Genomic DNA, 22,965 nt, shown 5'->3' with positions numbered 1-22,965 from the left:
GCTGTATCCAGCACAGCTGTCCAAGGTCACAGCCACCCAGCAGAAACAATGGAAACTGATGGGTTAAGGAAAGAGCACTGCTCCTGGAACTGTAAGCCAGGTAAGTTTCAACCTGAAGTACTAGATTTTTACCACAGCACAAATCAGAGTTGATAAAGTAAAATTAGCTGATTTAGCTCATTTTGAGATGATCAAATAAAATCAGATGATCAAATTAAATGCACTTATTATATAGATGTGTCCTAATGAACAGCCTTCTGTGTTTCTTAATGTTATTGTCAACATGATAACAATCTAAACATAAAAGGAAGGTGATATGAACCTGATTTAATTCACCAGTCTGAAAGTACAAGATACAATATTCTATCCATACAACATAATTATAATGTACACAAATGGACAATAAATTCAGGGCAGTCTCACACCCATTACAATTTATTTTAATGCGCAAGAGCCAAGGTCAGATAATGGGTCTATAAAGACATACTTTTGCAAACAGGACTGGAGTTATCATTTTCATGCATGAAAAGTGAAGATAAAATTCCAGCAGACAGACAAAAGACAAGTAGCCTTGAGCATTATGTCTTTGTAGGCTGCTGCTTCATGTTTGGAGAAGTGAAAATGTAAGGTGACATGAGTTTCAAAAATATCAAACAGAACTCCTGTTGCACTGAAAGGGTGTCAGTCTACCAGCCATAGTAAGTCAGCATCTGTATTTTCTAGTACGCATCACAGAGATGTACCACAGCTTAGAATATTTAGAGAAATTAAACTGTCTTACCTTGAATCGGCTGTAGTACTCAGGTACTTTAGATTGCTCTGTTTCTTCTGACTCTGCATATTGTGACTTCTGCTCTAATTTTTTGGCTTCTTCAGCAGATTCTGCATCAGGTTTAGTTTCAAGGACAGACTGCAAAATGGTCTCCAAGGCATCAATCTGAACAATAACATTTGTAATGGTGAGAATCAAGTGTTTGGGATTCACTAAGTAACACAACTGTCTAAAAGTAACACAACTGTCATGCATTCAAACAACTTAATGAAACCTTGTATTATGAGACGATTTCTGTATATGCTAAACAGAAAACCAAATTCTAAAAGGAAATGAGACAATCTTGGAAGAATTTTGTACGTGCTTGGGATCTTGGAGTGTGTGGCTCTCACTCAGTCAATGCATTGCTTTTTGGGCTCTACGACTGGGTGTGTACAGAGATGCAGCATTAGTAAAGAATCAGCAAGAACCCTCTTTTACAAGTTCTTAGCTCTTCACTGAAAATAGTGAAAAGTACCTCTATATAGATAGCATTTCTAAGTATTAATAGCATTTACTATTTTTAGAGTATCAGTATGCAGACAGATAGAATCTTCTATGGACCCACAGTACCAGAGACATACAGCCCTGTTTCAACACCAGGATGTTCATCTACAACCCAGAGCAAGATGAGGAATTCCTGAATTCCTCAGAATTCAGGAAAAAAAATCACAAGAGTATTAAGCTGAGTCCTTCAGACTTGAAGTAAGACAGATACCTCCAAAACTACACACCTGAAGAGGTAACTCAAAACTGGTGGAAGTCGCAGATGTGATCTGTCTTGGACTGTACAGTGTTATACTGAGAAGCTTCAGAAAATAGAGCAATAGGTAGGAGTACCTGCTGAGCAGTGCCCCAGACTTCTGCTTGTCAGGGGAGACTGCAAGTTTAGCAGTGACATGAGCAAAAGGGAGGCTCCCATCATCAGGGACACCTTCAGGAAAAAGTAATGAAAAGGAGAGACCTCAGTGATGTTACTATGCTCCAGCCCATGTGGTAATGGCAAACTAAGTTACTCCTAAGCTGTCTGATTCCAGGATCAGCCTGATTCCCCACAGCACTCCTAAGCCCCAAGTTCCTTAGGTAGTGCCAACCTAATAAATGGAATCAATCTAGCCATCCTCCCTGACTGAGGGCAGTACAAACCTTCTAGAAATCATTTTGTTGGCTTTTTGGACCAGTACTACTCAGGACATCATCTGAGGGCACAGAACACATACAATTAGCCTTAAGAGCAAGAAGATGTGACAGTTCATCCTCACTGCTAAGAAATATGTCTCTGAGTAGTTTCAAAAACTTGAGAAACAAAGGTGTCTTTCCATCCCTGCAGTCACGTGTTTCCTGTGACACAGACACAGGTGTCTCTAAAAGGAGGGCAAGGCTTAGAAAACTTAAATGGTCTGTGGCAGTAGCACACACTCATTGCCAAGGACATGCCAGTAGACATTATCACTGGCTCATCAACTTAAGCACTGATTCTGTTCTAAACATTACTTCTCCTGTCTTGCAAAGGCCTCTGAAGTTTGCAGGGCATATTTTCATTAACAAGGCACAGAATTCACAGGTTTTACTAAAGTTTGTTTTATATGAAATTCCCCTTGTTCAGTGGGTTATAGTATTTATACTTACAGCCTCTTTACAGATTTTGATGTCCCCTGACAACGAAGCCACATTCTCCATCACTTGCAAGGCTCTATTCAGATACCCCGGTGTCCACATCAGGGGCATTAGATTGTATACAGCTCTTAATCCTTTCGTCAACTCCACCTTCCCTGTGACAAAAACACACTTTATTGTTAGTGTTTTAATATCTGAATCTTAATGGAACTTGTATAGGCTGGCTCTGGTTTCTAGCAGTAACAGCAAGTGCCTTGGCTTCAGGGGTAAAAACAACACACTTATATGAAGTTGCTCTGATAGAATTTCCATGGCTCTAATTTTATTAATGTGCTTTTTTTTTACTCAACTTCATCTAATTATGTGCATGTTTCTGATACCTCCTCATTCCCCCTCACCCAAAAAATTTGCCCAGATGGAAATCAGAGTAAGTGGTTTTATGGCTGTCAGGCTTTGTAATAGCAGCTTGTAGAAGGATGCCTGAAGATCTCAGACAAATGTCTCCTTAGCTTTCTGACTGTGGAGCATGTGTGCACTAAATCTGATTCCCTAGATTTACCTCTGTGGTCTCTAGGGTTTACTCACCCATAACAGCACATGTTATGGCTAAGTGCTCAGCTTACTACCCCTGTTTCTGCTGAGGCTTCCCAAGAGGAAATACAGGAAACCTGGCAAAAAGGAAATTCTGATTCTTCATATAAGACAATCTGTGCCACAAGGTGCTCATTGATCTTAGCAGGACCTGTGATGTACTGCACCACTTGCAATGTGGTTTTTCTTCTGAGTAATTACTTGAGATCATGAAACTCCTGCATAATAGAGGAAACACACATCACATCGTAGTAGATGCAATTTACAATGATTGTCACTCTTGGGCTTTGATTTTGTTATTGTCAGCAAAACAGGTAATACTTCTTCAAGTGTACCTTACAGGAGTTGTGTCCAAGCTCTCAATCCAATTTGCACTCTGGCTAAAATAACACAAAACTATGAGAGATACCCTCTTTACATGGAAGAGAACAGTTTAGGAAAAGCAAGGTAATAAGTGCACAGACAGAGCCTATGGACCATGGCTACATTAAAATAGCTGAGGTGCTTGAGGCCACTCTGTGCCTGTAGACATCTTTTACTCTCTCAGAGGTCAGTTCCATTAGTGTTGGCAAGACTCTGGAATACGTGACATAACAGCAAATAGCTTTTGATCCACTGAATGTCAATGTCATGGACCAAACACTATTGCTCTCAGACAAGAGTGAAGCGCATTTCTGAAATACAGCCACTATTCCACCAATCTATACGACATTTAAAATTCTCCAAACTGAATTGCAATTGAACAGCAAAGTCCCTGTTCGTAACAGTATCTCCACTGGATTACTACAGTGCTATGAAAAATCCTACTTTCAAATTAGTTTTCACATTTATCCCTCTTTTTGACTGAAAATTAAGTTTTTGTTTTACAGCCATGATAAATACAAACCAGCATCCTAAGTCTGCCAAAACACACCATATTTTGAGGTGACATTTGAAGAAAAAATTCACTTTTTATTACCCTCAATAATGCAGTAATGAAACAAAAATTTACAACAAATTGTTGACTATTTACTTCCTAGTAAATAGTCATTCTATAGAGAAGAACAAAACCTATCTATACCATATTCCACTAAAGAGTCAGAGGAAATTCAAGAATTGTTTGCCCATTTCCCTTCCCTTCAATTCTGAATATACTCTGATCTAACTTCTCTTTAATACTATATAGCAAGTTATTAACAGCAAAGACTTCTTAACAGATACAGGATAAAGGCACTGCTATCTGCTCTTCACAACCCCAACATTCACTTTACAGTGACTAGTAGAAGTTTTAAACATAGTGTTTTCCAGGGTGTACTCTCTCATCTCAGAAGGCTTAAAGATATTTTATTAACCAGAAGAAGAGTCTGTTGTCCATAACCTTATATTGTGTGTCACAGAAATCTGTACTTTAGGGTATTTTTTTTTAATTTGTTGGTCAACCAACAAACCAATCCGACTGCTATTTAAGAGTATCTTCTCTCTTTCAGCATCTAATCCAAACATGCAGGAGCCCTAAAATTGGTTCTGAAGCTGTCTGATGAATCAAATTCAAATCAGTTCTACCCTCCAGGCCTAAAAAACAGGTTCAATCATAACTCTGAAATTGTCCTTCCACTATTTCTTTTTTTCCTTTGCCTTCTCCTTGATTACATTTTAATAAAACAAAGATGCCAATTTAATTCAGCCACTGAAGACAAGAGGGGAAAACTGACAATGAGGGAGGTAAAACTTACCAAGGAATGCATAGCCATAGAGCTGGGAACTAAAACCCACAGTGTTACTTTGCTTTAGACCCGTAAGCAATAGCGAAGCTCCAATATTTCTCTCTTCTTCCCACTGCAAATAATTCACCAACTAAGTAAGTGCTCCTTTAACAAACACAAATAGAAAACAGCAGCAAAGACAGCATGCATGGCTTTCATCACATCTTAGCAATAAAGTAAAGAATGATTAAATATGCCCAGGGTTCAGTTACAGCATATCTGTCCTGAGGAATAGTACAAATCGTACTGAGGAACAACTCTCTCTGCAGAAGACTAAAATGTGAGTGGTTGAAATTTTGCAAGAAAGTTCTTCTTACTATATCTACCCCTAGGTCTTAAACCAAACACAGAAAACTGGTTCTGAGCATTATGAGGCATTGAATGTTACTTTGAACACTGTACACAAATAAAAATATAATTTCACTGCTGTCTTTGGATGGGATTACTTCAAAATATTAAATAGGTCACAGCTATATAAATAAGCTTGTCTTGAACACCATCTTTGCTTGCACATTCAGTTTTCATAAAACATTATACATACAGATAAATGCTTATCTCCCCAGTATGGATATACAAACACAGACAAACACAATGGAAAAATGAGATTTTCACCCCTTTGCTTTTCACATACAAGTCACTATACATACTTTATTTCCAGGCAATGAAGAAAATATCCAAAACAGTAAATGTGCTTTTCTCTTTGGTGAAAACTCAAATTACAACCCAATTGGGTAAAACTTGAAGGCAACTGTAAAATGCATTTTGGAAGATGCTTCATGTAACACAGATGGAGGCTTCAAGCATTTGTTATATAGATGACAACATGCTATTGAAGGCTTGAGCCAAACTTCATTAAAAATAGCTTCCTACAGAGATCATAGCAGATCTGACTAAGCCCCTTTACTGACTGAGCCCCATCTGCAAAGGTAGAATAATGCTACTTCCAAGACCCTGAACTGTCATTCTGGCCTTAAGCAAGCAACCTGTAAATAATAAACCCATAATCCTTGGAGACTGGAGAAATGTAACAAATTTAATTTAAAACAGATATGTAATAAGAAGGGATACTAAAAAACCTAGTGAAAATGCTTTATAAGTCAGCAACATCATCATTATCAAGCTGTAACGGTAAGCAATACTCAGCTTAATGGGGTGTCCTATACAATAGGTGACATATTTTTTGGTGGTCATTGATAGAGTCTGCTTTGAACTGAAGTATCAATTCACATCCTTCAAATGGGCACACATTACAACTGAAAATCCCTACGTGCCCTCCCTTGCAGAGAAAGGAGCAAATGGGGTGACAAATGATTTTATGGTTTTCATACTTGGTTGTGTCTTCTTTCCTTTCTTTTTTCTTTCTTTCTTTCTTTCTTCTGCAGTTGCAAAAATAATGAGAAAATGGAGCATTTTTTTCCCCAGGTAAACTCAGGGGACACAAAATATGTTCATGACTGAATGTCTAATTGACTGCACCACAACACTTGGAAGCAGAGGCTCTGTGTATCATTCTGAGTGTGGTCAGCTTACCGTATGTTCAGACTTGGCTGCCAGGTACTGGTACAAAACATAGAGAGAAAGAAGCTGTGTTGATGATTCATCAAAACTTTCTTGAAGCATGATCTCTGTTACTACTGACATAGCATCTATGGAGGAAAACAATACTTAATTATTATAGCTTCCAATACATATCTTCCTTTTGCACCACATCATGTTCACTGATGCTTTATTGCTGTGGTATGCTTTGAAATAGTTGAAGAGGAAGCAAAACATTTATTTCAACTAGAACACACCTATAGAATTAGTCTTATTCCTTTGGGTTGCTCAAACACACTGCAAGAAGGAAGAATTGGTTGAATAGCATGAAACTACAGCCAAGGAGCTCTTAAAATCATTTTAGCTCTACACATTTCAGTTGGCTCTTCTTTCCTTAGCTCTTCAATCATTAAAAAAAATTTAAAATTATTTCTTTGTTCTTGTGTTTTGATTACAAACAAGAGACGGATGGCTTAACTGCTTAACTTCATTAGCCTTAGCATGACAGGAGAGTACAAAGGATAAGAAATGTTATCACAGATCACCCACAGTGGTCTATTCAGCAAACAGTGCTCTAGAGGAGCTCTATATGACATTCCAGTGACACTTCCAATCAAGAAGGGCAGTTTGGAAAAAGATCTTCAGTTTCACACGGAACAGAAATATGGATAAAATAAGGGGGAATTCAAAGATGGAGGGGGTATGTCTCAAAAAAACAATCAACCATGTATCAATTTGTTGTTTAGCAAAATCTTTCTGCTCCTTTCTGTTATCTGTTTTATATGAGCTTCATGTAAAGGAAAGCTTACTTTACAGCAAGTTTACAGTACTAGAAAATCTGAAGAGAAATTAAAATGAGTCATCAAAATTAGTATCTGTCATCAAACATGAGAGGACTCATCCAAACACTTAAACAGTCAATAATGAAAGGTAGGCCCAGTATGGCAATTCAGCATAGCTGGCTGCCCCCAGTGACAGACAGAAAGCCTACACAAATAATTTTTATACATAGCTTTTTCAACAGCTAAACGTATGGGAGACTAATACCAACACGCATTTTGATTCTAATAACACTCTAATTAATTGTCACTAATAAGTCCTATAATATCGTTACCACATATGTCAGACTTGTAACTGAAGAAGATGGTTTACACTTGCAATAGAATTAATAACAGTAGAAACTGTGAATCTCACAAGTCTCAAAACTATAAAATTAATAAAGTCCCAAAGAAAGGAGAGAAAAAACACACAGAAAATATTTCAAGGGAAGGTGAAGTTGTGGTTTATGATGAATTCAGAAAAAATATTGCTACAAGTTTTTAGTTTAAAGAAAAGCTCTGTAAATGTAAGAGCATACAACTAAAGATGCCATATTGGTGTGTGTTTTCTTACCTTCATATTTCTTCTGCTTTATAAAGCAATCCAACAAAATATTGAATGTAAAATTATCTGGAAAAATTCCATACTGAACCTGAAGAAAAGAAGGGAAAAAAGTTGTGTGCAATTGTGCTGCAGATACCAGAAAGAGCAGAACCACGACACTCCAACTGATGCAATGTATGTAAGCAACACAAGAGATTAGCATGGCTCCTGTGATGTAGGCCCTCCAACTTCTGATGCACTGCATTTGTTTCAGTATTTTATCTGAGCCTTTCAGACAAAGAATAGCACCGCCTATCATGTTATTATGCCTCCCCTGCAATTAACATGATTTGGACACCAACACTATTTAAAATCAAAGAGCTTTCTGAGAAAAGAGAGGATTTAAAAGCTATTTAAAAGAGAGGAAGTAAAAAGGCTATTGCTAAAATTCAAGTGCAATAGCAATTTGTTATTTGACGAAGAAACCTGAACTTAAACCCACAGTCTACAGGCCCTGGCTGCAACAGGAATTCCTGTCAAGCCACACTTGAATCAAAAGCCAATCAAATATATTTGTGTCTCTTCCTTGATAAAACTTACTTTGTTTTGTATTGTGTATAAGGCTTTATCTTGAGCGCCATATTTTAAGCACTGTCTGATCCAGCTGTGAATGGTCCAGTCTCTCAAGTACCAGGAATTTGGGCTATGCCGAAACCTAAAGATGACAAGAAGTTCTGGTGACAATATGACTCTGCTATCACAGAAACAAATTCTGTAATCAACACAACTATGAGTTTCAAAACCTCACCATTCATGAACTCAGATATAAACTTCTCCATGCTTGACTTGGCAGTGAATCCCCACTCTCTAAAGAGCTCCAGATAGCCCTTTCAAGTAAGAGAAACGAAACTTTGACACATTATTAGTATGTACAAAGGGGAATGTGACCTTCTCATAAATGCGTAATATTTAAATTTCTCACTTTCCAGAAAGCCTACTGTTTTATTCTTGAAAAAAAAAGAATACCAAAAAATAACATTTTGGTGTATTTACGAAGGCCAACTGAGACTGGTATAAATACTGTAGTAGTTTTTGACCTTGTCCTTGTGATTCTGTAAGACTGTATTGTATAACATTTTGATGTTTAATGTTGCCAGGCTTGTCACGGCTACAACTGATGACATCAGCAGTATCAGAATTACATCAAAATATAACTCTATCTGAATCTTTGGAATTGTGTAATCTGATGTCCCTCACTCTCTCTAAATCATGCCTCACTTCACCAGTTAAGAATTCATTATGCCTCAGCACAGGTCATCTCTGGGCTGCTGCATGCTCCATTTGCCTCAGAAATGCTTCATTCAGTGAGGCATACCTCATGCACAGGGAAACTCTGCTGGAAAGCCTTTCCCTGCCTCCCTGCACCAGTTTAATCTATTCTGAGACACCTCATGCCATGACTTCAGCAGTCTTCCAAGGCAACCTACTCCAGTGCTTGACTAATTTGTAAAATTAAATACTTTTAATTTCATTTCATCCTAATTCAGACACATGCACTTTGCTCCATATTTGAACAAACGGTGACAAAAAGTACATGGAACTTCAGATTTGGTAAACATTCAAGCATCAGTTAAAAGTTCAGTGGTAGGAGCTGCTGCCTTGGTCCTGAGCTGAATTTCACACCCACATGTGAAGAGATGCATGCAGTCTTTCTCAATTCAAATGAAAACTGATCTCAGTCCCCAGCACAGAAGTGACTGCCACTTTCTGTAAGAACACCAATGACTGAGCTGAGCTCATGTGCAGATGCTCGCAGCCCCAAGCCAAGATGCAGCACCATTTAGAGGCAGGGCAGACCTTTCCATCTGAGTGAGCATGCTTTCCAGAACGTTTATCAGATTAGTGTGGCCACCAACCCTCTTTCCCCCTCAGTAAATCTCTTGTCTATCACTGAGGGCTACAAAGATGACCAAGGCTGGAAAAGTATTGCAGCCTAGAGAGCCTTCAAAACAAAGACAGCCATGCCAAAAGTGAAGCTAAACAACTACATAATCTAAATGTAAGTACTTGTAAGTGGCACAGAAATCTCCCCATTAAATTAAAATTTAATAGCAAAGAAAAGCATGCTTTCAATATTAAATTACAAGCATCCATTCTGGTACTGTAATTACTTTCCATTTTCTGCTCTGTGGAGTTCAAATACTGAGAGTAGCAAGAATGTACATTTGCTTTCACTAAAGTCCTGTGTCATGGACAAATGCTTTCAGGAAGTATCAGTTACAGGAATTTGGATTTAATCATATTTTGATGAAAAATTATCCAATTGCTACAGACTCTTTCACCAGCTATTTAAGAATGGTCAAGCTGGAACACCAGCATCCAGTAATAATGCTGCCAACATATTTCAAAGTTTCATTAAATGGTTAATATTGTTTCGCAAGTAGAAAACAACAGACCTGTCTTTCAAAAAGCATGACACCGATTCTCTCAAAATTTAGGCTTTCTATTGATACAATCTTTGCAAATGAAAAACAAGTTTTCAAAAAACAACAACAAAAAACCCAACCAGCTGTTTTTAATGCATTTGAATATCCAGCTTTTTTCACAGCTCTGTTTATTCCCTTGAGTACACCACAGTGAGAGAGAGCACTCCAATACTCCCTATATCTTGGGACTGCTAAAGCTTACTGCAATAGAAGCTTCTAGGTTTCAAAGCAGAATTGGATTTGGACAGCAAAAGGCCTAACAGGGATACAATGCGGCCTAGAAACAGAATTAAGCTGATCCAGTCAACATCCATTGCTGGAATCAATATGCACAAAATCCAGAGGCATGCCATAAAACCTTGTAAAAAATCTGCACACCAGCTTTTATAGAGCTGGGACTGATTTTTGCATGCACGCGCGTGTGCGTGTGTGCGTGTGATAACCACAGGATCTTTCAGATTTAATTACTGCACGTATGTTACTATTAAGATCTTTATACTGATCTTTATGCTCAGGTTAGGTCTTGCCTGCCCTAGGTGCTATGCAAATGAAAAGCAAAGAGCTTCTTAACAAAGTAATTTTCTAGTTAATTCTAACAACTAATTACAAGTCAGTTGCATGGGAATAAGGAGAGGAGACTGGTGCATGAATGCAATATATATGCATGTACAAGATCCCTCAACATAAGACATGTCCATTAATCCACGATGTGGTAAGAGAATTGGAAGTGAAAAGGAAACAACTGCACTGCAAACTTTGTTTCTGATCCATACAATGCTGAGATAAGCTCTGTCTCTATTGTACTAGCTGAGAAGAAAAACCAACAGAGTATCTGTTTTTTACAGTTATCCTAGACAAATCAACCAAATGTTGTGGCAGGCGCTTGTACTTGAAATGGGATCAGGAAAAAGAGGAGGTTGCTCATCATTTTGACAAGCATTAACATCCTCCTCCTTCTCTTTGTCCACCAAACAGGATATAATTAAGCAAGGCAATATGTTCAGGGACAGATGAAAAGACAGAAGGAAGTTAAAACTACAGAAAAAAAAGAGGATTCAGAATGAATTAAATAAAGGAAGTCTCTAGCAACTGCTGTGTGTTTAATGGAGAGACCAGAAGGTTATCTTGCAGATGCCTGGTGCTGAAATTCATTTTTCTGAGAACTAATAAAAACCAGAGAAGCCCAAGATTCTTACAATGTGTTTAGAAAAGACAAGAAGGAACTCTTAGAGAAGCTCTCTGTTGGTACACTTTAATGTTAATGGCTAAAAAATCAATATGGTCATCCTTCCAGTCATTGAACTGAGAACATCTGCCTCCATGGGGAATAAAAGCAGAAATATTTATAATACAGGGAGAGCCTGAAATATCAAGGTCATTGTGAATCTAACAGCACACTACGCAATACTCTGGAGAATTATTTTTACTTTTGAAAGCTTTTCAAGTTATGCAGTCCAGAAACTTGATTTTCACTAACAGTTGCTTTGTACTTGCAAAATGATTATAACTTGGAAGACACAGAAGGAGTGTACAGCCTCAGTACAAGGCAACCAGAACATTTTTAGCCAAGTGAGTACATTCTCTTGCTCACAAATAGGCCAGCACATTGGGCTACATTGTCAGTTTTCTAAGTTACTGCATAAAGCCCTGCTGCTCATTATTTTCAACAGTGCTGGGGTACTCATGCTGTGTGAAAGAAACTAAACAATAAAAAAGTTTAACAGACGCTGAGAGTGCTTCATGGGGTGCTGTACTACTACAGCAAGCATGACTTATTTATATTGGTGCACTCACACACTGCAGAAAAGCTGAATTCCGGCCCAACTAATTTATTTCAGTCTTGCAACTTTCTTTGTGCCATCAAGTGGTGATGCACTCTAGTTGCTTTCACACATCCTGTCTTCTCAAGGGCAGTAATGCAGCAAACCTGAGAGCAAACAGAACCACCCCTTGCTGGTCTGCATTCTTTTGCCTAGGTTGATAGAGGGCACTTCATTGCTTTGGGGCAGTCACAAATGAGGAAGATGTGAAGGGAAATTTGCTGCATTACAGAGGAGAAAGTGCTGTAGAAGTGACCCTGAGGAAGAGCTCTGCTTTGCTTTTCCTGGTAGTATATAGAGAAAACAAGCTCAGCATATCGGTTCCCATTGTTTGTTGATTACAAGTTCCATTTTGGACTCTGTGGCGTTCTTAAGGGCCAGTCCAATTCCTGATACTCCCAGAAGCTATCCTTTGCAAGACACACTTCTTCCTCTTCCTCATTCTCCCCCATTCTCAGAAGGAAGAAACTCTTCCTTTCTCCACCTTTACCTGACCTAATGAGAAAGCATCTTGTAATGATCCACACATTCCTGCACTTCCTATCTCTCTTCCTTTAAAACTACAGAGAAACATGGGTCTGCGTGTTCATATATTTTCAACAGAAGGGAGAGTCCCAGATTACTTCTCATCCACTTAAAATTCTACAAAGTCCCAACACAAAACATAAAGAGACTTAAAAATGAATAAATATGATAGGAAATATCTCTGCAAACCAAGAAGAAACTATCTCAGTGGAACAAATCCAAAGCAACTCCAGATTTTACATAAGTAATACAGGGCTGGGAAGCATATTAACAATGCCATGTTTTTTTCTTCCCAGGCACATTTTTTCAGCTACAGTGCATAATGATCAAATGGATTCCAGGCAGGCTTAGCTTGGAAACTGGAAGGCTGTCACCCAAAACTCTCCCTTTGTTTGTCATTTCAAGCCACAAGCCTTGGGGAAAATCATCTACATTTTAAATGGACCAAGAGGCATTGCTCATAAATCAGTGTCAAAGAAAACAATCCTGGAAAAGCAATCATTATTGACAGAAATTTCCTTTAAAAAATGAACAGAACTCTATTTTTCCATCTCTTCTTTGACTGCCATTTCAGCCTTCACCTTTTTTGTATAAATCTTGTAAAAATTTCATGTGTAAACCTACCAGTCCGCACACATTAGCTGCCTACACTCAAAAACAGAGGGAACCCATTGCTTTTGTGTTGAAAAAAACCCAAGTAGTATATGTATACTATAAGATATCAATTATCAAAAGCAGTAATAGGACAGGTTAAAAAAATAGACATGACAACTATAACAGAGCATAGTCTAAGGCTGAGGCAGAATCTTACACAAGCAGAAAACTGGTTTGCAGAAAAAATCCCTGAAAAAATCCTACGTTCAGCCCCTATTCTATTTTAATTTTTATTGACTTTCCTGTCTTTTATTTTGAACTAATTTAACTTGATTGCTTTGATGCTAAAATAATTCTTCTAAATTAAGCTCTTTCCACCTCCACATGAATTCATATTTCATGCACAACATTTTTTGTTCAAGATTTGCACAGAGCTCTTACACCACTAATGCATGTCTGATGATGGCCCCAAAACAGACTTAAATGATCAGATATAGAGAAACTACAGCACCGAACCACAGTCAAACATCAAGACTGAGCAGGAGACTTTAAGGATATTTTAAGTATCACGTCTTGTTTCATGTTATACCACATTAAGTTTTTACTTCTGTTCACTTCAATGTTACAAGTTCACCTTTTTCTTAATCCTTAAGCTTAGTAATAAGACTAGATTTGGAAAAGGAGATATTTTGTCTAGAAGTACCTACTACACAGTTATTTAGGAAGCCTCAGGATATCATCCGGGTAACTTTCCTCTACCAACAACTGAAGGGAGAAAATTCACTATTCAGTAGTTTCAGGGTAGCTATTGCATTGCTCAAAACCACATTCATGCACAGAAAGCTCAGCTTCACAAGGTCTTTTTCTAACAGTAACTATCAGCTAGGGTGTAGTTTATTCTTTATTGACCTACCTATTTTGACAGTTTTTCTTTATTTTCCTGCCCACTGTTGTCATCACTAAATGTTCTTTCTCCTTTTGATGAATTTAAGGGACCCTCAGGAGTAAAGCATAAGGAACAAGCCTTATTACATTAAAAGTTTAAAAAACAGTATGATCAAAGAATTGCAAAATCCTAGATAAATTTTATAAATTTCAAAATAATGTATGAATGGACAAGCAGTTTAGCACAGCATGAAAGAAATGCTTTGCTTATACATAAACAGACCTAAGAGCTATCACAAAAGAAATAACAATACAACAGATAAGGAGCCCATGGCAAGTTTGAAGCAATTTATTGGCATTCCTGGTATTGCAATATTTTAAACAGATAGTGGTATTTCTGATATTTATCAATCCTTCCACCCAGAGGCAGTCAACCTAACAGGACTGCAGTGAAGCTGCTCTTCCAACCTTCTGCCCACACGTTACACCAAGCAGCGCTGAACCTCCCTAGAATTATTCGCAAAGCACAAAGCAGCAATCCTTCAGACAACTTCATGAATATCCCACATGTTTACCTTAAATGCCTCAAATCTTTATTCTAATTAGTTCAGACTGAAAAAGCAAAGCCAAGGCTCAAACAACATACACACTCAGTACACTCTTTGTCCCTGGGAAATCTCTTCAAGGCTGCTAAATGTGTTTCCTAAAAAACTTAGAGGAGCCCTTTTCATGTAGAATCATAGTACTTCAGAATGATGAATTCCCTGACAGAACTCCAGTGGAAATTCACTACTAAGAAGTGAACTAGTGAAGAATGTGAACTAATCTGTGTCAGTTTGGCTGAACATGCTCTGTATGCCTAACCTGAAATAGGATGACACTGGTCACAGGCCTTATCTAGCTAGAAGCTAAAGACCTTAACATTTAAAAATCCAGTATCAACACAATTCCTTGTACTAGGTGAAAGGGAAGGTCACCAGCTAGCTCACTAAAAATGGACCTTTGGGGAGCCTTACTGGGTAGGTAAAAGAACACTGCTACCAAGAAAAGGTGGTGATGCCTGCTTTAGTCTCATGAAAGAACATTATAACATCTCATTATCACATTCAGTTTTATTTCAAATGCAAACTATGAATAAAGCAACCCCCCTTTTTGACTTAATGAAATGACGAGGTGAACTGCAATGAAGGAAACCAAATAAACAGATTTTTGAATACAGTACTTGTATTTTTCCCCTTTTCCCAGGAAAACAGTTACCCACCACCCTTCACCTCTCCTACTCCTTTTAAACAAAGACAATCAGGAAAAATCCAGTTTTCTTGTCACACACATGAAGAATCTATACTACTTTCACCACAAAGGTGAAATTCACTCAAAGAGTGACAATTAAGAAGAAAAACTTGTGTCATAATAACAACAATACAAAAAACACAAAACTACCGACTGTAGTAGTCTCCCCAAACTACCAACTGTAAGGGGGACAGCTCTCTGTGACAAACGCTTCTGGACTTACAACTGAAATGACTGGTTTTGAATATAAATGTCACCAATACTATAGAGAAAGTATCACAGCCTGGGAAAGCACACAGGGAATGATGAAGTGAGCTGTTGCTATAGTGATTCTGATAAGATTCTCTCAAGTGCCTTTCCTTTTCCCATGTAACCACAATCAAGTCTAATTTAAAACCGACTCTTCCATTAATTATATCTTTTTCTGGTATTCTGGCATACAAAACCAGACAAATTAAGAACCATACAAGATACTACATTTCTTGCTTCAGGCATTTTTTTTTTAATCTCAGCAGTTTCAAAGTGCATAAGGATAAAACTTGCTGTTTCAAAGCTCAATAAAGGGTCAGTTCTGCTGATTCTTTTACTTGGATCTCTGAAAACTGATTAACACAAGGCTGTAAAAAAAGGTATACATAATTAAAGCAGTGATTTCATTGTTACCATTTTACTAACTCAGCTATGCCTGTCATTACTTCAACAAATTAAACCTGTCTGAAAGCTAGTGTACAAGTTACAAACTTACTTCTCAAAAAGAAAAACAAATGTTTGCAAAAGCCTGCTTGCAATTTCTAGTTACTGTTAACCACCTTTGCCTGTGGTTCACTTCGCCAAGTGACAGACCACTAAAGGCTCCCAGAAAGTCTGTTTCCAGCAGAAAGGTAGCTCCCACTAGCTGTGCTTCAAAAGTAAGTTTAAAATCTTTCGTGTACCAAATAGTACTTGTGTCATGGACTTTCTTCAACCATAGTTAACTTTATGTCATTTGAGGGCTAAATTGCTTTAAAGCTCATTAGACTTAATTTTTAAAAAATAAATTATTACAGATGTTTTAGAAAACCTCCATCTCTTAGCTACCAACTACTGCAGGGATGTCACAGTGAAGCTTGCTTTCCAGCAACCATTAACCAAGCTGGACAGAGATGTAGCACCAAGGGCTTTCCATGCAAACAAAATAGTGACTTCAAGTTCTGTGACAGCTCAGTGTCAGAGAGAAATGCACCACACATCAAGGTGTTTCTGCCTTTTAGCACTAAGCCCAAACTATGAGAGAATACCCCTTTCACGCCATATTAAATAGGTATACTTCATGCGTATGCGTAAGAACTGCTGTCAAGAAAAGCAAATAATGACTTCTTGATTTTATGGCAGGAAAAAAATCTCAGCCTTTAACAGACATTGCTATTATTGTATTTGCAAACAGTAACTTTTTAACAATCCCTAATATTCAGTGTAGATTAACCTGGGGCAAAATTTAACCTGGGGCAAAATTAACATAATTTTGTTAGAGACCTAATCACTGAGACCTGCAGTCTACATTGTAACTATGTCGCAATTTCCATTTATTTTACCCAAATTCTTTATGGTTCACAAAACAGCTCCCAGAAATAGATCACACATTAGCTTCAAACGACTGCAGCATTCCACTGACTGACATAACCCTTGACACTTTCTAGTTTGATCACAGTAGAACTCACACAGATCATAAGTGATGTATTTCTGTCTTGAGTATGTCAAAGGCTGCAATACAGAGGTGTACAAGCCAAACTGTTTATTCTGCAGTTTGTTTCACACCACAATCAGAGCAAAAAAGAGGTGCTGGGAATACAGCACCTCTGAGTGCTTCAGGAATACAAATACTGAATGGATCTCAGTAACCAACTTAAGCAGGGGAAGAGTCAAACCTTGCACTTGTTGCCAAGCACTTCACAAACTAGATATGCACAGTACAGGTTTTACCTTTTCAGATTTGCTGTCACAGGCACATAATTCAAGCCTAATTTTGCACTAATACATTTACATTTTTCACTGCTACAGTCTGATGTCCTTGTGTATTTGCTCTCCTTCTGCACCCCATGAGTGAACGGGAGGCAGAAAAGAAGGCTTTAATACTAAATGTAAACACCTAAAAAGAGAACAAAACCCCTGATACCTGCAGTTTCAGTCACAGCCACTGGCAATAAGGCAACCATTTCCAAAAGGTCAATCATTGGTGAATAAGCCAGGGCTACCACACAGTTCATCATTATTCTGTTTACTTTTCATGTCATGTCTCGATGAGCAATACTTACTGGTATTTCTTTTTTCTTCCAACCTAGCATTTTCCTAATAAAAATACTTTTAGCAATGAGTAACAAGAAATGCTCAACTCCTTTACACATTTTAAACTGTTCTCTAACCACAGTACCCAATCACAGCACTTCTGAGCCATCTAGTTAGCATACCTCTTAGCATATCTAACTTCTGAGACTCATGAGACCAAAATGTCCTTTGCCTCATTGCATATGTCAATCCCAAGGAACAGCAAGTACAACAAGGATAAACATGGCAAACTGGACCTAAGCATTTTGTAAGGCAGTTTGAAATTTGTGGGCTCTTACCAGCTACATGATTGTTTTATTATTTTCAGAAAAAGACTATGCCATCAGATCTGTTATTTAAAGAGAGACAGCAGGTACCTCTCTTTAAGTACTGCATGTACTGTAGGACAAATGCTCCCTTACATAGGTAGCTGCAAGCCGCACAGTAAAATGAGGTCACGCTACCTAAAACAGGCAAAGAGGATTTCATAACGCAAAAAGGTATTTTGTAGTTTCTCCCCTTTTGAGACAGGAACACATCCAAGTTTGCTAGTTATAAATATAGTGGTGACAGCACCAAGCCTGCCAGAGTCCAGTAAGCATTTGGACAATGCTGTCAAGCACACCGTGTGATTCTTGAGGTGTCCTGTGCAGAGCCAGGAGCTGGGCTCTGAGCCTGACTGGTCCCTTCCAACTTAGCATATTCTATGATAACTCACTAATGCTTTTGATTCTGCTAATGACTGGCCCACAATGCAAAGCCAGGATGACTTGCTACTTTGCCCTTTTACAGTGGCCTACTCAGATCTTGTATACAGGGTCCAAACTGACATTCACACAGCAGTTAAGGAAAACTGCAAAAAGAAGTAATCACTGCAGGACAGTAACTTAAATGAAGACAAAAACATCTTTTTGCTGGTAAAGTGGACTGTAACACTCCTGCTGCACATGTTCTGCTGTCACGCTCTCACAGTAGCTGCTTCACCTCATTCACCGCCAGTCAGACACACAAGCAGCCAGTCTCATTTGTGGACTTTGGCACAAAATGTGCAGACAAGGGGGAGGGAGATGTGTCCATTTTACACCCAGCTGTCTGCTGCCAGAGGCCGTCTATTTAGCTTGTAGCTTGATTTAGTCCAGCTCTGCACACTCCCTAGTGGAACTTGGAAGAAAGGAGTATTTTCCCCCTTTTTTAAATGAAAGCAGCAGTTACAGAGGAGAGAGCAAAATAAATGTCAACGTAAAGAGGATCATCATAAAGTTGACTCTGGAGATTAAAAGGCAGCTTTATATCCATACCAATTCTTAAACAACAGATATTACTCTTAAAAGTGAAAATCAGTTTGCAAATCCAGATGCCAAAATTTGTGTGCTTTCAGCCTGACAAGTTCTAGACTGAAGGAGTGGGGTGGGGGGGGGGAATAACCAAAATCCCTGCTCACTTTTCAGCATGAGAAAGGAATTATTATTGGGTCTACATTCACAGCTGAGCAAACAGGCATTTCTATCAGCTGCTGTCTTGTATATCCCTTTCAAATTTTAACAATAAATCCAAGAAAGCATTCTTTGTCGCTGCTTAAATGCTCCCTAAACTAGATCCTGGGTCTAATCCCCATCTGGTCCAAAGAGAAAACACACAGCTCCTCCAAGCTACCAGGGACCTGCCCCAGCCAGCTGAGGACCTGGCACACCACACATGCATACAACCATTAATTAAATGAAAGCTGGGAGACATGGACAACCCCAGCACCTTCCAAACATGTGCAGTCCAGCACCCCATAGAGATGCACCAGTGGTGAAGATAGAAACCAACTGATGAAAACAGCCACAGTGCTATTTCTGAAACAACCAGCTCCATATTTAATTGAGTCCCTCCAGCTTTCAAACTGATGTAGCAATGGGGAGACAGAGAGGCAGCTGAAAAGCCTGGGGACATTCTCCTTCAGGGACAGGGACACATAAGGATTTAAGAAAACAGGTAAGAGGATAAAATCAGCTGACAAGAAAGGCTCAGACTTCTATGTAAGCTTTTTCCAAACCCATACTGTTCTTCCATCCCACAATGCCCTCCACAAAAAGGAGCCAAAAGTCAACATTATTGACTTTTCAAATTTTTTTAGCTGGGGCAAAAAAAATCTACAGTCTGTTGGATATAATCGCATAATTTTTTACATGTTTTGATAACTAAATGCTGACACAACACTTTCAGTCCTACAAAAGTATAAACATCTTTTTTTTTAATAAAAAGGCAGCTACTTGAAAATTAACACACCAAATCATTTACAAGCTAAAGAAAGATGCATGCTAATGTAAATCTACCTCCTCCCCATCATAATAATTTTCATTATTGGTTATAAAACCATTTTATCTAAAATGGAGTGTAAGAGAACAAAGCAGGTCTATAACTGTGGTTATTACTCCACCTCTTAACATGGTCATCTTAAATGTTCTTTCCATTTCCAAAGAGTTTCACCTTGTGGAACTCTTATCACACCTGCTATCTGTTACTATATACAATGCAGCAATGTGCATCAAAACCACAGATAGTCTGAGCACAACAGATTATACTGGAGCCACTCTGCTGCATCATATTACTAAGCTGAACATCTTCACTGTTACCAACAAAGCATAGAACACTTTTTCTTTTTCTTTTCGTCAAGAAAAGTGTTCTATGCTTTGTTGCTAATAGTGAAGATGTTACCAACATCAGATGGTATAGCTCCTTTATGTGCTTGACCAGATCATAGTCATCTTAAAAGCCTGTAAAATAAACCAAGATTTTATGAAACAATGATTTTAAACGAAGATCACATGGACTGTTCATTACATATAGTAAAATGAAGGGATGTCGTCACTGAAATACTGCATAGCTTTGTATTTCATACGTTGGCTGAGGTGTGACAGGAAAAAAATATCTTAATGCCTTTGTCTGTCTCTCCATCAGTCCAGCCTATAAACTAGCACATGACGCGCCATCATTCAAACATACTAACAGTTTTCTTAACAAGTGTGGTGCAGAATAGGAATTCTCAGGCAGCGGAATGTTAGAGGTGCTTTGGTCCCAGGCCTGCTCCCACACAACCTGCAAAAGCATGGTACAAAACTGCCACCATGGTACAAAACCAAAAATGTCATGAAGCTACTTGTATAGGACTTACTAGCACTCACATTAGTCTCCTGAAAAAATGCTTCCTCAAACATTGTAAAGAAAAAAAATGTATAGAAAACTGTCAGACAGACGGACATCCTTTTCCATGTTAAACTACCATGTGATATGCCCTGGAGTGTTTAAAAACATTTCACATCCTTAGTGGAGGTCCAGTCCCACTTTCTTCTAAGACTTCCTTTAGTTACAAGTCAGAGAAAACAATCATAAGAAAAAATACAAAGCAAATCCTGGTAAGTGGGTAAACTTTATACATATATGTTTAACCCAAGATGTATTTTCAACCCAACAACTGAGACAAGCTATGCAACTCCTGTTTTCCAGATTGAGGACATTTGAAAGCCAACACTATTTACTGCATATCTTCACTCTCCAGCTCCTTTTTTTTTTTCATAATAAAATTAGTACAATATAGGCTTTAAAAATTCATCCTGTTCTTAAAAATCAATCTTCAATAAAACTATTTTTCTCATCAGAAGCTCATCCACAGCTGCTTGCTGAGTCCATTTAAGCCAGGAACACCCTGATTCGCCCCTTGGAAAACCGCCTTTAACGGCAATAAAATTAACATCTCAACTTAGCTCGAAAACTACCTTTATTCTCTCTTTTACTACTGATTACAGTACAAGAATCCTGATCACTGACATTCCTAAGACATTTTCTGCCTGGAAGCCTTTTGACTTTGTACTTGGCCCTCTATTTATGACATTTAAACTGTTCAGCATCTTGAGTATGCTGGTTGCAGTAGCACAAAATCCTGAATTTCCCGAAGTATACAATAAACACTCTCCCATTTTTACCCTATTTTATTATTCCATATGTGCTATGTAAGAATAGATGACGGTAAAATGGCCTAATATTTTAATTTGAACAGCTACCCCATAACCCAGTGCTATTCAGTACTACAATTCTGTAAATTAAAGCTAACCAAAAAATCAACAGAATTCCTATTAAAAAAAAAAAAAACAAACAGTTTGCACGCCCCAAAAATAAAAATCTGTATTAAAGGCACTTGTTTCCCCAAGAAACCTATATTGTACAGCTAGGCTTTACAAGCAGCATAACATAAACTAGAGAAGGTTACTAGTTAAGCAACTGAAAACAGAACTTTTAATAACTATTGCCCCTTCTACAGCTGCAGACATAATACACTCTCCACTCTTCTATGTTATGCTTAGTTTAGCTCAAAAATTACTATGTGACTCAAAATAGCAGGAATGCACGCTTATCACATCTAAGTTGAAAGAGGAATAAAAACTAGCAGCTACAAATACAAAAATCCTGACATACTAAGGATCTTATTTCACCAATAAAAATAAGATTTCCTAAATTGGTATGTTTTAAATAGAAAACATTTTCTAAATGCTTTCCATGTTGCATTTAATATAATTAATGTTTACATACTCATTAAAATTTGAACAGCAGAAAAGCAATACTTTCATTTAAGGTTCTTTCTTAAAGGCAGCTGTCCACATCAGGAAAAATAGCATTCTGTTACACATTTACCTCTTCTTTAAAAATGAAAATCAAATGTATAAAACAGAGCTGTAAATAAATACCTCTAAATCATGGAAGTACCTACAGAAGACTGTCTCTTTACTCAGTAAGAAAATGGTTCCAAATTAAGTACTGTCCTTCCAAAGAAATTAAACAGGTTTGAAGAACTCGTTTTCTGCTGCCAGAAAATAGCAATAAGCCTTTCTTTAAAAGGTAGTGTAAATTATAAACATGAAGTATTATTAAATATTTTATTTGAATTAAGGTTTCTTGCTTGCTGATTTAAACTAAGACCAAGTCAACAATCAAAATAATTCTAATTGTAATCAACCTATCGGCAATAAGACAGCTCTACAGGTCTACAGGATGTCAAGATTACTCCATATTAAGCTGACAGTAACAAGTAGTTCATAGTTATTTTTTCCACCACATTTATTTTGATCCAAAAAGGAAATACTTGCACCACACAGAAGAGTGATTTAGGTTGATGGATAGAATAATCATAAAGTTAACAGTTCCTATGAAAGGGACCATGACAACTCTGCTAATGGTTGTAAGCCTAAAAAAAATTTATGGGTTTATACTGGTAGCTGCCACTTTCAACATAACTGAAAGAGAAAATATTGCTGTACTGTTTCATACTGTTTAGGAAAGCTAAAGGACAAGGACCTTTGTAAAACCATTAACTTTTTTATTTTTTTCTGCTTACATGGGACTGGAGACTGGCTTTGACTGCTGTAGCT

The 22,965-nt window shown here is 37.8% G+C and overlaps 1 protein-coding gene across 3 annotated transcripts in view; it reads right to left on the bottom strand.

The window, feature by feature from the left end:
• The window catches only part of MRPS27 (mitochondrial ribosomal protein S27), a 42,441-nt gene that overhangs the window by 3,702 nt on the left and 15,774 nt on the right, over positions 1–22,965 (bottom strand). For all 3 annotated transcript variants that reach the window (XM_026794302.2, XM_026794303.2, XM_005488284.4), the window contains 6 exons: positions 8,260–8,374; positions 7,690–7,768; positions 6,292–6,407; positions 4,732–4,834; positions 2,441–2,583; positions 782–937 (listed from right to left, as the gene is read on the bottom strand). In XM_026794302.2, coding sequence (XP_026650103.1) covers positions 782–937; positions 2,441–2,583; positions 4,732–4,834; positions 6,292–6,407; positions 7,690–7,768; positions 8,260–8,374 — 712 coding nt within the window. The remainder of the gene's footprint in view (positions 1–781; positions 938–2,440; positions 2,584–4,731; positions 4,835–6,291; positions 6,408–7,689; positions 7,769–8,259; positions 8,375–22,965) is intronic.

The sequence above is a fragment of the Zonotrichia albicollis genome, chromosome Z (genome assembly GCF_047830755.1).
Source record: "Zonotrichia albicollis isolate bZonAlb1 chromosome Z, bZonAlb1.hap1, whole genome shotgun sequence".
In the NCBI taxonomy this organism is placed as follows: domain Eukaryota; kingdom Metazoa; phylum Chordata; class Aves; order Passeriformes; family Passerellidae; genus Zonotrichia; species Zonotrichia albicollis.
The sequence above is the reverse complement of the archived record's forward strand: the minus strand, read 5'-3'. Positions and strand labels throughout refer to the sequence as shown.